Genomic DNA, 17,481 nt, shown 5'->3' with positions numbered 1-17,481 from the left:
CATAGGCTATGCCACTCTACTCTGGAGCACTTTACTATACAGCATGCCACTCCTCTCTATGATGCTTTACTCCACTCTACGCTATTCTACTCGACTCCACTCTATGACATTTGACCCCACTGTACGACACTCCACTCTATTCCACTTCACTGTACAACATTCTACTCTATACATGTCCACTCAACAGCACTCTACTACACTGTATGCAACTGTATGACACTGTACTCCACTCTATGCCAGTACACTCCACTGTACAACACTCTACTATGAGACTTTCCGACAGTCTACAACACTCCACTCCACTCCATTTTTTGACACTTTACATCTACTCTACGCCACTCCACTCTACTCTACTCCACTCCACACCACTCTATTCTATGGCACGCAAATCCATTCTATTATATTCCACTCCACACCACGTTACGCCACCCCAGTCTACTCCACTGTACGACACTTTAAGCCACTCTATGCCTCTCCACTGTACGACACCCTACTGTACTCTATGCTACGCCACTCTACAACACTGTATGGGTGCTTCTCTATGACACTCTAGTCCACTCAATGCCCATCCACTCTATGGCACTGTACTGCACTGTATGACACTACAAGACACGCCATTCCACTCCTGTCTATGACACGCCACTCCACTATATGACACAGAACTTCAATGTACAACACTTTCCTTCATTGTATGACACTGTACCACAGTCCACTGTATGACACACCACTGTATAACACTCTACTGCACGATACTTCACTCAACAACACAGTACTACACAACACTGTATTCCACTGAACTCCACTTCGTGCCACTGCATTATACAACACTCTATTTCACACCATGCCACTGAATGATGCTCTACTCAAGGACACTCTACTCCATGACACTGCAGTCGACCACACTCCACTGAACAACACTCAACTGTACTTGTATTACATGCCCATCCACTAAACGACACACCACTCCATTCTACAATACTCCAATACACTAACCGACACACCACAACACTCCACTGTATAACACTTTACTCAACTGTACACTACGTAACTTCACTCTATTCCACTGTACAACACTACACTCTACAACACTACACTCGGACAATGTCCTCCACTATACTGTACAACACTCCACTTAACAACACTCATCTGAATGACACTCAATATTATGATTTGAAACACATGTTTATGTAAAAATTAAAACCATTTACATTCAATGAAAAAAAGAAAGGTTGAAGCTAAGTTATAGTTAGTAAAACGTTATTATTCTTTCTATACAAACATAACTTAAATTATCCAAACATTAGAAATTCTAAAATTATGGTCATAACCTAAATTTAGAATTTACGCACCACCGTCAAAATTATTTGTCACATACTGACGTGCACAGTCTTGTTGCATCACTCACCCCACTACATTAATTACAACTTGCCCCTTCTTCATGCACTAGCTATACTCTTGCATATTCTATCACTTATACCATGTTAAATGATAGCATTCATAACACCACTTCTGACATTTCAAATCACATATTCGGCGAAAACACAGGGCATGGTAGATTGGCAAGCATATATTTATTTTTGTTTGGAGGTGTAAATATAGTGCATCAATAGTATAGTGCTTTTCTGCCTCCTCAGCATCATCTCCATCATATGGGTCTTCTATGGCATCTGAACCTGGGCCAAAGAGGGCCTCAAATCACTAACATTCTGGGCAAAGACATGGGCACTGTCAGAAATTATTCTACCACAACTGGCTAAGCCTTAGCAATCTAATAGCAAGAAATTAACCGTGATCTAGCCAAAACCTAGGTCCGGATCTGAGGTCAGGAGTTAGAGCGAGTGCCACTGGGCCGAGGGCAGACCTGATTGGAACCAGAATGGCCTCCAGCAAAGGACAGGCGGAATGGTCCGGCACTGGTGAGGAGTCCAGCAGAGGTTTAAGAGGGTCATGGGGGTAGGGTCAACTTGGGAGCTGGCAGATTTCTGGGGCCTGAAAGCACTCCTGGGAACACTGCAGCACTGCCTCCTTGAAGGCTTCTACCTGCTGCACAGTTGAGACTGGCCTGGGAAATTGGTGGCTCAAGGGTTATAGGTGTTGAATGGTGTCAGACTCCGATAACAAGGGCAGAGTCAGGCCTTTAAAGTACTAATAATGCGATCTATCCCTGGATCTGGAACAATGGAGAGGACTCCTGTCTGGACTTCTTGTGTTTGCAATGAGATCTGTCCTTAAGTTTCATCTCAGACTTACCCAAGGATGGGGACCTCAACTCGGATTGCTACTTGGAGAGGGAACAGCCAAGAAGGACCATTTCTTGTGCTAGGCAGTATATAGCTTTGCCGCCGCCCCCCTGATGACCTTTGGGTGTTTGAGAGCATTTGCTCTATGACTGTGAATCCTGCTTGGTTCTGAGATACCAATCACCACAAGGGTCCTTAACCAACACCTGCTTCCTGTAGTATTAGAACGGCTTGAAGCCTATAGTGTTCAAGATAGCCATCCCTAGAACACTGTCTAAAAATGTCACTCTAGAAGTCAGTACAGCACAGATTCATTGTTGGTACAGACCCTTCGATCAGAGCCAAAGGGCCCAGGAAAAAGCAACCAACGTTAGAGAGTGGCACCTGGAGCGATCCAATACGAAAATGATCTGCAGGCAGAAGTATCCATCAGAATATAGTCTGACGCCCGGTGGAGCTGCTCTGTTCACCTAATGAGGAGATCGGCCTTGGTTCATCCCCTGACCCTCACCTACCCAGCCAGACCTTGGGCACAGTTTCTCCCCGTCTCCCTGTCTCGCCCACCCCCCTCCCCATTGAATTTCTGCAATTCTGCCTTTTCCTTGTCGCCTTTCTATCTATCTTTCTGACTGATGTCCGTTGGAGCTAACTTGAGAGCTATAGGGGAGACTGGCTGTGGATTACCTCCTCGGCCGTCACCTACCCATTCGGTCTTTGGGCTGACTTTCCTTTTGTCTCTAATCCCGTCTTACCCCTCGTCCTCTCCCTTCTCACTCCCCCTTTCCTCATTACTTGTCTCTCCTTCTCTCCCTTTCATGTGTTGCATATATTTGATTTAACGTGTAACTGTTATCATTGTTGTAACATTGATTTTTTTTAATTGATTTGATCATCAGGGCAAAAATTACATTCATCAGAGATTCATAATTGGCTATAATCACGAGACATCAGGACAATGCTACACATTCCCCATCCAACATTGAAAGGATCATTATAGACGGCCCCCTCCCCAACCCCCCGGTGGGGACATCCACGATGGATAAAAACCGCCTTTTCGGCCACCATTGCTTCATCCATATCCTTGCACTATTGTCGGAGCGTAGGGGTTACATCCGAATCCCATAACCTAGTGATGTTGCGTTTAGCGAAAATCATACCCAACATTGCCCAGTCTTGTTCCTGGTGAGTGAGGTTTTTGCTTCCCACATATTCAATAGACAGCGTCTGGGTTCTGGCAGTAGCGAGATGATTACTGACTGGGAGATAGTGCGCATTACCTTGGCCTAGTATGCTGCAATTTGTGGACATTCCCAGATAGTGTGAAAAAAAGTACCTTCCTCCCCACATTTCCGTAAACAATATTGATGTTGGGCTTTCTTGATTGCACAGAGTGTCGTTCTGGTGTGGTACGAGCGGTGTAACACTTTGAGTTGGACTAGTCTGAGTCTGGACGGTATGGCCGTTTCACGCGGCGATGACAGTGCCTCTTGCCATTCCGACTCATCAAAGTCGCCCACCTCGCGGGACCAGGTGTGTCTCAATCTAGACTTCGGGTGAGGCAGATTGTTGACTAGTTTGCAATATGTAAAGGACGTTGCCCTGTCATGTGCTCTGTCAGGAGTCTATCCTCCAATGGGGTGGCCTCTGGTAAGGAAGTACCAGTCACTATGATCGCCTGAAGCGCATGCCGGATTTGGAGATATCTAAACTTCTCTGTTTGCGCCATGCCGTACTGAGCTTCCAAATGGGTGAATTCGAACACTGCACCCTTTTTCCAGAGGTTACCTACCACGGAAATACCAATATTGTCCCAATTTTGAAACCCTTTACTGTTCCGGAGTTGTCCCAGCCTTTGTGAATCCCACAGTGGCGTCATTTGTGTTATTGTTCCTACACATTTTAATCGGGCCTGTGCTTGGTACCATATATGAATTGTATGTGCCGTTGGGCTGATCAAACCGGGGGGCCTACGTTTTTACTGTACAGGGCCGATATCAGTCCGCCGTCTTCTAGTTCCCGTCTGTCCGCCTGGTACGCAGGCTCGTCCTGTGGGGCATGTAACCAATAGTTAATTATTTTAAGATGCGCTGCCCAATAATACAGCTGCACATTCGGGAGTGCTATCCCCCCATCGTACCAGCTGCACACCAGTTTGTCCAGGGCAATCCGTGCCGGCTTGTTCCCCCATAGTAAACCCGAGACTTCAGCCGCAATAGCTTTGAAATAGGCCTGTGGGACCGACAACGGTGTATTTTCGAGGATATATAGGAAACGTGGAAGCGACATAATTTTGTAGAGCGCTGCCTTGCCCAACAGCGTGATAGGAAGACTATGCCAGACCGTTACATCACGCTTAAAGTGTTCTAATGGCTCTTTAGAATTTTTGCATAAAACTCGTTAGGGTCAGGCTTTACATAAATGCCTATATACTTAAAGACTTCGTCAGTAACCCGCAATGGGCAATCTGCAGACATCAGTGGTGGCGGGCCGGTCAGTACAAAAAGTGCGGATTTGGACCAATTAATAGTGTACCCTGACACCCTACCAAATTTTTCGCACACATTCAAGAGCACTAGGATGGATTTTCTAGGAGAAGTGAAATATAACAGCAGGTCATCCGCATATAAAGATATGCGATCCTCCCAGGTGTTGGTCCATCGGAGCCCACGGATTGAGGGTTCCCATATGATCCACGCCCCCAATGGCTCCAAGGCCAACGTGAATAATAAAGGGGACAGTGGGCATCCCTGTCTCGTCCCCCAAGATAGCGGCAAGTCTCGTGATATGTGCCCGTTGGCTACAACATGTGCGAGCGGATTAGTATAGAAAAGGTGAATCCAGGCACAAAACTTTGGGCCAAAGTCCAAGTGTCGCAGCGCTGCGAATAAATACAGCCAATTCAACATATCGAACGCCTTACTCACGTCAAGCGAGAGAATGACTGCGGGTTCCTGAATAAAGGACCTCCGAGCCAAAACAGCGTGCAGTCTTCGCAGATTGAGTGCTGTGTTCCGCTGGGGCATGAATCCGGACTTGTCCGGGTGAACTAGGGACGATAAATGGGGAGTCAGACGCAGCGCTATGAGCTTGGCCAGTATTTTAGCTTCAGCGTTAATCAAAGATATTGGGCGGTAGGAACTGCAATCCTCCGGGGGTTTGCCTGGCTTATGGATCGTTATGATTGTAGCCACACTCTGATCGCGCAGAAGTTCTCTAGTCTGCAGACTGTCTTGAAACCTGTTTAAGAGGAAGGGCGCAGTCATATGCGCATTTTGTTTGTAGAATTCGATGGGGAACCCGTTCGGCTCCACCGCTTTACCGGACGCTAGAGAGCTAATCTCCATCTGCAATTCTTCAACGGAGAGGTCGGCTTCTAGAAGTTGCACCGCTTCTGAGGTGAGTTTCGGCATTGCAATATCCCCAATATACCCATGTGCTTCCTCAACTGTGAATGTGGAACATGAGGCGTATACTTGCTCAAAGTGGTCAGCCAGCGTTGCCACTATATCACTCGGAGCATACACCAGAGAGTCTGTGGACGTGCGTAATTGCGTGATCACTCTAAATGCCTTCTCTTTTTTATCTAGCCAGGCTAACAGTTTGCCCGCTTTATCCCCTAAATCGTACACCCTGTGACGCTTTCTTTGTAGTCGGGCAGTGACCAAGCCACAAATTCACTCTCTGTGCAGTCTGGGGGGTTGGATGTTCTGCATGCTGAACCGTTGCAGCATCTAGGTCTGTCTCTATACCGTCCAATTCGGCCCGCTTTCCCCTTTTGTACCCTGTGACAGAGGCTATAGCCTGCCCACGCGCAACCGTTTTATAGGCCTCCCATAGGATGCTGGACGATTCCACCGACGCCGCGTTCTCTTGAAAAAAAATGTGAGTAGTTTCTGTAAGTCCCTTTAGCACCTCAGGTATGAGCAAGTACCTGGGATAAATGGGAAAAATGCGGCGTCTGATAACTGGAGTAGGACAACAATATCGGTGAGTGATCTGATATGCCGCTAGGGTGAATATCTACCTCAACCACCACCCCCCCCCCCCCCCCCCCCCAGGCTGCTCGCTGATACTAAAAAGTAATCAATGCGTGTGAGGCTATCATGAACCCCTTATTGGAAGGTATATTGCTGTGTATTTGGGTGCCTATACCGCCATGCGTCTGTGAGCCCTAGGGCCTCAAATAGTCCACTCATACGGTGACTGCTTGTTGCACTTGGCTTAGCTGGGTATCTATCTATAGTTCCGTCCACTATGTCATTAAAGTCGCCCCCAATCACCATCTCTCCTTCCGGTGAAGCGAGCAGGAAAGCATTAAGTGCAGGGTGTGCTATTGCGTGTAGGGATGGAGGAATGTAAACTGAGACTAGATTAAACAATTTCCCTTCCCACTGACAGGTAATAGCCGCAAAGCGACCCTGATCATCTATTCTTGTCCAATATATTATTAGCGGGAATTGCTTCTTGATGAGTATGCCCACAACCCGCGACCCAGAGGAGAACTTGGGAGTGTGCAACCATTTTATAGCCCCACCTACCCATGGCTTTACACACTGAGCCCATCAAGTGCGTCTCCTGTAATAGAGCCACCGCAGGCACGCATTGTTTTAGGTATTGCAATACTAGACCCCTTTTCACTTTGTCCCCCAACCCCGCACATTCCAAGTTAGCACAGTCAGTGGGGTCCTGGGGCTAGCTGAGCCGTCTGTTGATTAGTGTCATATTGACTTTGTGTAGGCATAGGATGCAAAAACAAGCTGTAACGTAACGGTAGCCTGACAATACAACCATGGGTCAGATCATAGAAACTGAGAAGGTAGTCATCCACTCTCTACATATCGGAGTTCCCACATAATATCTGCAGATAAACAAACAAGGCATACCTGTACTTGGAAGTAACTCCTCTGTTACAAATCACACAATTTTAAACAGAGATCACCACCCCCCCCCAAACCCCACCACCGGCCCTCTACCAATTGTCCCAGCATGGGCCGGCCATGTCCATGACCTCTGGATCTCAATCTTGTTCCTCCAGGCGACTAGGGTTAACGTCCAGGGGGGTTCTTGTCCGGTCCCCCCTGGCCATCTCTGAGCTGGTTTGGGCGGCTCCGTCGGTCTCTTCTCTGCTTTCCCACTGTGGACCAACCCTCCATCCACTCCCAAATGGCCTCTGGCGAATCGAAAAACCAAGATTTACCATCCGATTCAACCCTTAGTTTAGCAGGAAATAACATTGCATACTTGATCTCTCTTTCCCTCAGTTCCCTCTTCACGGCCTGGAAGCTACGTCTTTGTGCTGAACTTTAGCCGTAAAATCAGGGTAAAAGGCAACCTCGTAGTTCTCTATCTTCTGAGGGGGGTTCGAGCATGCCGTCCGTAAGATGATATCCCTATCGTGGTAGTTGAAGACTCGCGCTATGATGCGTCTCGGAGGGGCTCCAGGTGTCGGCCTGCCCACTGGCACTCTATGGGCCCTTTCAATCGAAAAATAGGAGGACAGTCTCTTCGGCTTGAGATGCTTCGTGATGAGTTCCTCCACAAATAGATCCGCGGTAGGCTCCTCTGATTTTTCCGGAAGCCCCACAATACGAACATTATTGCGGCGGGCTCTTCCTTCGTAATCGTCTAGTTGCTGTGACATTCTGTCCTGCCTCCGTTGCATTTCAAGCATTTGCGTTTGCAGCTCAGAGGTGTTTGTCTGGAGGGCAGTTGGCAACTATTTTAAGTTCTTTGACTTTCTCGTCCATTTTGCGAAAATCGTCTCAGAGGAGAGAGACCTCCACTGTTACAGAGTCCACGGACGTACTCCACTTACGGCCGCCATTACATCATGAAGGGTAGGTTCAAGGCGCTTCGCCTGTAGCGCCGTGTCAGGTTCTTTATCAGACCTCGGAGAGTCGCTCTTGTCACCATTTTTAGCCCATGCACATTTAGCCAGTTGCTTTTGGGGATTGTTCCCGAGGCCCTTTCCCCCAGTCGCCATGTTGACACTGTGCCAGTAACACAACTTCTTGACGTCGTTGGGGTGGGGGGGGGGTATGTGGGAGGCGAGTCCAGTCACCACCAGACCTCCCAACGGTATCCTGTTCGCTATATGGACGGTGCCCCGCTTGTCTGACCCAGGGCAACAGCACGAGACCGCACTCTTCCCTCTAGGTCCGTCGCTGTTTATCCGCGCCAGTGGTTGACGGCATAGGCACCCTTCAGCCTGCAGTATCCCCCGTTGATCTATAAGCTGGCGCGCTGTAATGTTTTTTTGCGCCAGAGTATCTCGGTTGATAAGGGGCCCCGTCAGAAACACCCATATATACCTTTGATTGCACCCTGCCAGGGTATCACAGCGTCTGTCAAAATAGCCCCAGGCTGAAGACACGAAGTGCAGCTGTTCAAATGCCAGGCCAGGACTCTGCTTAGTGTTGTGGTCCCTCCTGCCTGCTGTACAACATCTCCACAAAGACCCCACAAACCCCAATCAGCCGGCCACATCCAGAACCCGGGGGGGCACCACGCTCCTATCACCGGGCCGCCTCTTGCACGTGGCTCTCAAATTGGCCCAGTCCTCAGTCGGAACGCATAGTGGTGCACCTGAGATCACGTGGCTGTCCGGGGCCCCCGCAACATACCTCCAGTATCTCTGCCCCCACTGGTACCGTTATTTTCTCAGGCCCGCTGAGATGGCCAGCGGCCGCCACTACTCGTCTGCTCCCTCCTGGGCAGGCAGCGATCTTCAATTTGGCCGCTGCAGAGTCCTTCGTCTAGGCTCCAAAGCCGGGGCCTCGCGTAGGCTTGCCTCTCCCGGACCCCCCCCCCGGGGGGGCACGCCGATCACCTCACCCGCTCGCCGCTGCTCCTCTGCCTCTCGCAGCGGCACCACAGCTGATCCGCCGCACCTCCACTCCCTCGACGCCGGGCGCTCGTAGCCGACAGAGCACCCCGGCCCAACCATCAGCAATGGGGAGCCGCCTTCTTTCCTCGCATTTAGGAGGCGCCAGTAGACAGTAGTCGGGCTGCGCCGATTGCGTGCCGTTTTCTCTTAGTGCGGGACAGGTAGCTTCGGAGGGGTCTTAGGAAGTGTACCCACACTGCCACTTTGATTTCACTGGTGGATGACTGCGGGCAAATTTTATTACGACCCAGGGGAGTCGCGAGCTCCTCTAGACCGCGGCCATCGCAGTCGGCTGCTAGCCACGCCCCCTGTTGTAACATTGTTGATCTTATGTAAAGCGCTCTGATACCTACGGGTCTAGCCAGCGCTATATAAATCTCTTTAAATAAAATAAATACTATGTAGTTAAGAGTTCTGTTTCACTTGTGTGAATATTGCTCATAATCGCCTGAAATGTTTTACTTTCTCCAGGTGTGGTACATAAACTATAAAGCTCAGCGGCCCTATGACAAAACCTAGCAACAAGGACTGCGTTAAGCCTTTCCTCAAAAGAACGTGACAGGAGATGTTTCTTCGAAAAGGCAGACACAAAGTACCAAACTACTGCAAAGAACCAAGGAGAAAGAATAAACAGGCATTAAACAACCCACTGTTGAGCCCACATCTGGCACTCGACTAATCTCAGTTCCGGCAAAGCCCGCTTCCTCCTTCCTCTGCACAGTTGTTCACGACTTCATCGTCCGAGATCCTCACTTGAACAGACTGTTACTAACAACAAGCCTACTATACTGGCAAACGGGAATCGGATATGGAGTATAGTACTTTTTAATTCGCCTCGGGAATCCCAGAAGTGTGTTACTGTCGAAAAGACTGGAGCCAATGCCCTCCACCAGCGGTAAATAGGAAACAAATGTCTCATTAACTGGAAATATGAGATGCCCCGCTGGGAGGGCTGCTAAAAGGCTCCCGTGTTATTAGTAACACATTCCCATTTCCTCCGTGCACTGCTTGCACGGAAAAAATGCATTATCAACTGCAGTTCAAATAAAGCTACACCATCAATTTAAAGAAAAATTACAAATCCCTATGGAAAAACTCAACATTATTACTACTGTGAGGCTTAATCGAGAATCACTAAAGCAGAGGGGAATACCAAGAGGTGGTGTCCTTTCTTCATGCCTCAGGGGCCTGCAATGTCACCTTACCTTATAGTCTGCCACACGTCAAAGCCATCAAGAGGCTTGCTGCCATTGGTGGAGCCTCCAGCCAAGTTCACTAGAGTTGGCAACCAATCAGATATGTGGATCAACTCTTGAACGGTGACTCCAGTCTGTTTCAGCAAAGGGCTGGTTACAAAGCCCACACCTCGGACTCCTCCCTCCCACAGCGTCAACTTCCTTCCTCGGAGTGGCCAGTTGTTCCCGCCGTACAACGTCTGCCCGCCATTATCTAATAAAAGATAATAAAAACACTTGATACTGTTTTTAAAACACTATGCACATCACACCTTCCACCAAATGTTTTTTCTCAATAACAAATACATAAAAGAGGAGTTCATAATTTAACACAGGAATACTACAAGACTCTACGGACCAAAGGATAGAGCAAAACTTTTAACTTCTCCATTGGCATGTGGCATTTGGTTCCATTATGTGGTCATTTCTGAGCGATAAAGGATTATTCTTGAAATACCGCTCCACACAGTAGTTCTACGGTAATGTTTATTTTGTATTGCAAGCATATAACACAAAAGAGGAAGACAAGAGAAAACACGCTGCTATCAAATAGTGGGGGCCATGTGCTGGCAATAAGCATTTTAAATTTAAGAAACAAACTGACCATCACATATTATTTTCCACAACAGTATGGGTGGTAGCGTGCAGACAAGTGTCTTTAGAACAGGTAGAGAAACCCTTTTTAAGTTTGATGTTCCATCACAGGAAAATATTAGTCTGATTAGTGCAAAGAAAAGTTTATTGACTTTGATTTTAAGACAGTTTAAATACACAAAAAGGATAAACTTTGCACTAAAATGCAAGCGAGTCAGTCACTGAAGCGGGTAGAGGACCTTGCTGTATGCTGTAGCTCGACAAAGCAAAATGTGAATAACTGTTGATAAGACCAATTCATCGAGAGGGTTAATCCAAAGATAATATATATATCTATATATCGATCGATCTATCTATCTATCTATCTATCTATCTATCTATCTATCTATCTATCTATCTATATCTATATATATATATATATATATATATATATATATATATATATATATAACAACTGGTTAGAGTGTGTGTACATGGGCCAGGGATAGGGCTAGGAAAGCGAGCATTTTGATTGATAATATTAACAGTGTTTGCCAGATCATCAAATTATTTTCAGAGCTGTAAGCTGACAGTTGCAATAACAAAACAAAGAACTGAAACTTTCCGTCTCCGAAAAGCTGCAGGACTGTGCAGAGCTGCAAGGCCATCCGGCCTCGCACACATCCATTTGCCTGCCTCTGTTACAGAAGCACGGCTAGGGATCCGGAGCAATGATACGTATGAGAAGCTGCACAGGAGTTCCCTCTGTCGCTCCATACACAATCATTGGAGGAGAAGGTATGAAAAGTACTGAGGATATGTTTGTGGGGCAGACATGAAGATTGACAGTTAGTGGGACATGCCAAGTACACCTAATGGACTACAGGCTAGGTGGCTTTCTGAGGTTGCAGGGATATTTACATGGATTGGACTATAAAGGGAATTCCAATAACCGCACAGCTAGTACAATAACCTTAAGGCTGAAAATACATATGTAGATATTAGGCTGCACCTAGACCGCCATAATGGACAGAGATGGAATGTGTAATGTAAAAATGTTGGCAGCATTTTCAACATTCACCTTGTTTTACATCATGACTGGGGAGATTACTGATTATTATCATCATTCTGAAATATAAGATTTATGTATGAATAATGCATAATAAACATCTATCGAAAAATAGCAACAACTTTTTGTATCTCTTGATTCTAGGGGTCTGGGTAGAGATCCAGGTCTCTATACAATACTTCCACCTGTACATGAGAGTTACTCTGACAGGGTTGCCTGAATCCTGACACTCCTTATCCATATGAGGATACCCCGGTTGTGTTGCGAAGTGAGACACACCTGTCCATTCTAATCCCCAAAGAAGGTACACATTTCTCTCAGGGCTCAGAAAATCTACCCAGATGCCCCCGCCGAAAAGACATGCTTTCACAACATTATCGCCTAAGTTCTGCCCTACAGCCAGTCAATATGCCTCCCATAAAGCAGATCTACTTACTACTCCCCTTGTTGCTATTTTTTGGACATAACATATTCTATTTGGCAATCAGGTGGGGAACATAATACCATTATTAACATAAAATAAAATCGCCAAGGGGTTTCCTTGTCCCTGTAATTCATTATTCTGGCGACTACTGGCCTGGGAGGCGCACCTGTAGGTGGATGTCATGCTGGAATGCGATGGGCGTGCTGCACCGGAAAGTGCGGGGACAACTTGTCAGGGGCCACTACCATCATCAACCAAGATTTTATGAAATGCACGGGGTCTACGCCTTCTGCCCCCTAATTCAGATATTATTGTGGCGGGACCGTTCCTCAGAGTCCTCCGCTCCAGCCTCAAGTTCTTGAACTTTGGCAGTGAGGAATCATCCGTAACCCTCTAGGTCTGTCAGGGGTGACTGGATATCCTTGATTTCATTTTGTGTCTGTGTAACTTGGGCTGACAACATACTGTGGTCGTCCCACAGCAGGCCCAATTCTGTCACCACTGCATCAACTCTGGAATGCAGGTCCTGCCTAGTGTCAGCGATAGCCTCAAAGATCTTGACCAGCTTCGTGTAAGTATGCACCATGTCTAAGGCATCCAGCGCTGGGTCTAGGTCGGGCCCGCCAGTGGCATCCACAGCCGGGCGCCCCAGACATCGGTCCCTCCCAGACAGTGATGGCACCAGTCAGGGGTCCCGCCAACAGGGAGATCAGACATGATGTATGATATTGTCAGTTCTTGTGGACATGCCAGACCCCCAGCACCTCTCGGAAATGGCACGTGCAATCCCAGCTGAAGAAGGCCTTGATAGCCAAGTAATTCATTTGGATGCGTTCTGGCTAGAGCAGCGATCCACAGCGAGGCACCTGTTGATAAGAACAACTAGCCATCCAGGAGTGCTGTAATGAGTAGGATATATCACAGCATTGGGCAACAGACCACTCAAGGCGCGGCCCTCGTGCTCCTAAGGTCACCGCACCGTTTCAGTCTGGGCGGTGAAGGGGGGTGTCAGTGCCCCTCCACCGCTCAAATCTCTGTCTGACCTCTTTTCTGCTGTACCCACACCGGAGGGGGGCCGACAGGTAGTTGTGTTACTGGGTGAGGGAAGAGATCAGCTCAGTGCCAGGAAGGAGCCACCCTGGACTCGCAAAGGCCCATAACTTCACTGGTTCGTTTCTCTAAAAAAGCTGGGCATCAAATGCACTTCAGCCCCTAACATTGTTTGCAGTGGCCCAGTCTCTTGCTGTAGTCACTACTGCATGGGTGGTTTTAACTGACAGAGAAGCCCTTCCTTCCTCCTGCTATGCGGGCATGTTGCCTTAGAGGGCCAAAGGCCGTTTCAGGCGCACCCATTTTCGCTGTCGTTTGTGTGAAGGGCGCTGACAGGAGACTCGCTCCCTCTGCGGAACCCAAAGTGGCCTCCACTCACCAGCTGGCAGTGTCACCACAGCTAGCGGATAACTCTGCGCAGCAAGGAGGGAACAGCAGTCTACTTTGCTCTTACAGCCACTAGTGGGTCCAGGGGCCTCATCACAGCCCAAGGTCACAGGCTGCAGTACTCACATTGTGTGAGGTTTCTCAGGCACCCTCCTGCGGGCCAGATCGCTTCTGCCCCACTCCGGCATCCCAGGCAGGCATCTTCGGGTCAAATGCACGCTGGGTGGGGAGGGGTCACCTCCTGCAGTTGTCCTGCACCAGGTGCCGATTCTTAGCCACTTAGGTGATGCCTCCCCATAGTCTTCGGAGCTGCCCTGCTCACAGGCCTTCTCATTCATGGCAGGCATGTGAAGTCAAGGTCAAGCAGCTTCATGAATACTCACAAGAAACCACAGACTACAGGATAATGAATAACCCTGGGTGTAGTTGGCGTAGTGGGGCAATGGGGAGGGCCACAGAGTTGAGAATAAACTCTGTGGAGCTCCGCTATGCCACCCGCCTCCCATCCCCCCCTATTAACAAGCCTGGGGGCGCCGCGGCCAAGGTAAGTGGTTTTTCTTTACTGTAAACTCTTTTTATTTAAGTTTTATTCACTTGTTAATAGGGAGGTAGGGGGTGGGAGGCGGGGCTGGCTAACTCTGCTCTGCCGCGGAGTGTGCGGATATTTGCCTACTCCACGGAACACGGAGTAGGCAAATCTCCGCAAACTCCGCTGGCAGAACGGAGGTCTCCACCCGGGGTTAATAATGAAAACAGCAGGTTTTAATCCAAAAAGGAAAAAAGATGGAAAACAAACCCAGGTGACGCCCACGGAAGGCACGACCCTCAAGAGATGGAAGAACCAGCCTGCAGAACAGCTTCAGCAAAATCTCCCCTGCAGAAGGACCACCCAACACCACCCGGAAGTGATCCATCAACATGTGTGGAGAGGACCAAGTAGCGGCCCTACAGATATCCTCAGTAGAGAGCCCCATTAAAAAGGCCCAGGAGAAAGACAAACCCCGGGTAGACCGACCCTGAATCTGGGCAGAATCCTCCGATCCCTGGGAACCATAGGCCAGAAAGATCGTCTGCTTATTCCACTGACTCAGCGTAGAGAGAGAATGCTTATGACCAGAACAAATAGGCCCAAAAGTGACAAACAGCTATCACACTTACAAAAGGACAACGTCTGTTGCAAATACTCCAGCACTTCCCGCCGGAGGTCTAACAGAGAGAGACCAGTAACCATCACAGACTCAACGACCAGAGGGAAAGAAGGCAAAATGACCTCCCTGGAACAGTTGACAACTGACAGAACTTTGTGCAGGAACTTCGGATCAGGGCGCAACACAATACGGTCTGGCAAGACACGCAAAAAAGGGGAGAGAGAAAAAACGAACCTAGCTCCCAAATCTGACCAGGGGACACCAGGGCCACCAAAAACACAACATTCATAGTGAAGAACTCGACGTCCACAGACCCCAAGGGCTCATACAGAACTCCCTGGAGGGCATGTAAAGCCAAAGGAAGATCCCACGAAGGGCAAAACAAATCGCCCTAGGATGTTGCAAAAAACATCTCCAAAGGAGCCGGGCCACTAAAGGATTCACACCATCCAACTGAGGACTGCAAGCCCACTGAGCCCGAAGCATAGAAGGAGTAAGGCTAAAGGCAAAGCTATGCGACAGGAAATCCAGCACCTCATCGGATTCACAGAAACCGAGTCTAAGCCCTTAGAAACACACCACGGAGCGCAGGAACCCCAATGGCGGGAATAAGATTGAAGAGTCATCGGGAGCCTTGCAGCAACTTAACCACCTCCATGGAGCAGCTCCGAGACAAGAGGCTCACCCTCTCAAGAGCAAGGCCTGAAGATGAAGACAACGCAGAACTTCCACAGGGAGAGGAGGGCTCCGCAATGGATCTGGAAGATCCAGGATCGCCCAGCATTCCTGGACGGCCATCTCTCTCTGGAGAGGAAACCACGGGTGGCGAATCCAATCGGGAACAACCAACAGAACAAATGCCATGTACAGGCGAATCTTGAAGGGAAGCCTGAGCAGTATGTATCTTGCAAGATGAGGAATCTGGGGGTAATTAAAGGTCTTGCTTCCCTCCCCTTTGCTCGCCTTACCGCTGTGATGGTGTAATGGCCAAGGTAAATATTTAACATGGAATGTCAGTGTTATGGTCACAACGTGTAAAAGGCATGCAGTGCAGCAATATATCTGATTGCTTTATACGAGGGACCCATATAGCAGAGGGAAAAGATGATGGCTGCAGAAGTGATGGCGGAGCCAGCGCCACAGCACTACATTCTCAGGTTTTGCCCGCGCAGTCCTCATTTTGGTTGGACCCCCGTGTCCCCTTCCAATGCACAGTGATGGAGGTGGACCCAGAAGGACACTATGATCTAGTTGAGAGGCAGTTGGATGGCAGACCTGTCCTGCTGGGAAGCCTATACGCTCCTAAGGTGGCAACCCGAGCAATCAAAGGAATCAGAGGCAATGTGTAAAACTGGGAGCCCGGCCAAAGGAATGACATCGCATCCACCTGCCATGCCTCAGGGTATGGGAGGATGAAGCAGAAGCGGGGCAGGTGAGCCATTAGCCGCGTCTGCGAACAGATCCACCTCAACTGCAACATCTGGAACAGATGAAAGCCATGGGGGGAAAGACCCTGTTCAGGCGATCCATCACATGGTTCTTTCCCCCCAAGAGATAGACCACCCTAAGTGACAACACAACCTCCTCCGCCCAGGTCAGGATTTCCTGCACCAGGAACCACAGAGAGAAAACCCTAAAGCCCTCCTTGTGATTGAGGTAACCCATCACCACGTGATTGTCTGTCTGGACCGGAAAATGGTGCCCCCGAAGGGCCGAAGCAAACCCCATACAAGCCAAATGAAAGCCCTTCAGTTCCCGGAAGTGCAACCTGCCTGCAGGCGATCCCAAAGACCCTGCACCAACCGGGAATCCACTATCGCCCCCCCCCAGCCCAACTGGCTGGCATCCGTTGTCACCACCCAGGATGGGGACACCTGAAAGGGGAGACCCCTGGACATTTTGGACTGCCCCAACCCAGATTGAACCGAATCTTAGGAGGCACCACCACTGGCATATCTTAAGTCACAGAACAATGGGCCCAATGGGCCAAGAGATGGTTCACCAGTGGGTAAAGATGTAGACGAGCCCAAGGCAGAACATTTATTGCCACAGATATCAAACTCTGCACCCTCAAACACTGATAAACAGGGGTGGAATCCAATGCCGGAAGACAACTCAGGTCCTTCCTAAAGGTTGCCCTCCTCTCAGCTGGTAAAACCAGCCCCTTGATCATGTTCAGGTGACCCCCCCCATAGACACCAAGTCCTGAGTCGGGTCCAGATGCAACTTTTTGTGGCTGATCAGGAACCCCGCCGTTTCAGGACCTTGCACACCCTCTGGAAAAAGAGGCAGAGGCCAGCCAGTCATCAAGGTACAGGAAAACCTGAATCCCCTCCCTGTGCAGGATCCCAACCAATGGGGCCAACACCTTTGTGAAAACCCTCAGGGCAGAAGACAAGCCAAATGGCAGTACCTGGAACTGGAAGTGCTCGTCCCCACACAAAACTGGAGGAAATGCTGAGAAGACGG

The 17,481-nt window shown here is 48.9% G+C and overlaps 1 protein-coding gene across 1 annotated transcript in view; it reads right to left on the bottom strand.

The window, feature by feature from the left end:
- Positions 1-17,481, bottom strand: part of ARSB (arylsulfatase B) — a 268,316-nt gene that overhangs the window by 72,773 nt on the left and 178,062 nt on the right. The window contains exon 5 of the mRNA XM_086960741.1: positions 10,332-10,575. Coding sequence (XP_086816867.1) covers positions 10,332-10,575 — 244 coding nt within the window. The remainder of the gene's footprint in view (positions 1-10,331; positions 10,576-17,481) is intronic.

Source organism: Lissotriton vulgaris, chromosome 3_1, assembly GCF_964263255.1.
Source record: "Lissotriton vulgaris chromosome 3_1, aLisVul1.2, whole genome shotgun sequence".
In the NCBI taxonomy this organism is placed as follows: domain Eukaryota; kingdom Metazoa; phylum Chordata; class Amphibia; order Caudata; family Salamandridae; genus Lissotriton; species Lissotriton vulgaris.
This window is presented reverse-complemented; position numbering and strand designations above follow the sequence as displayed.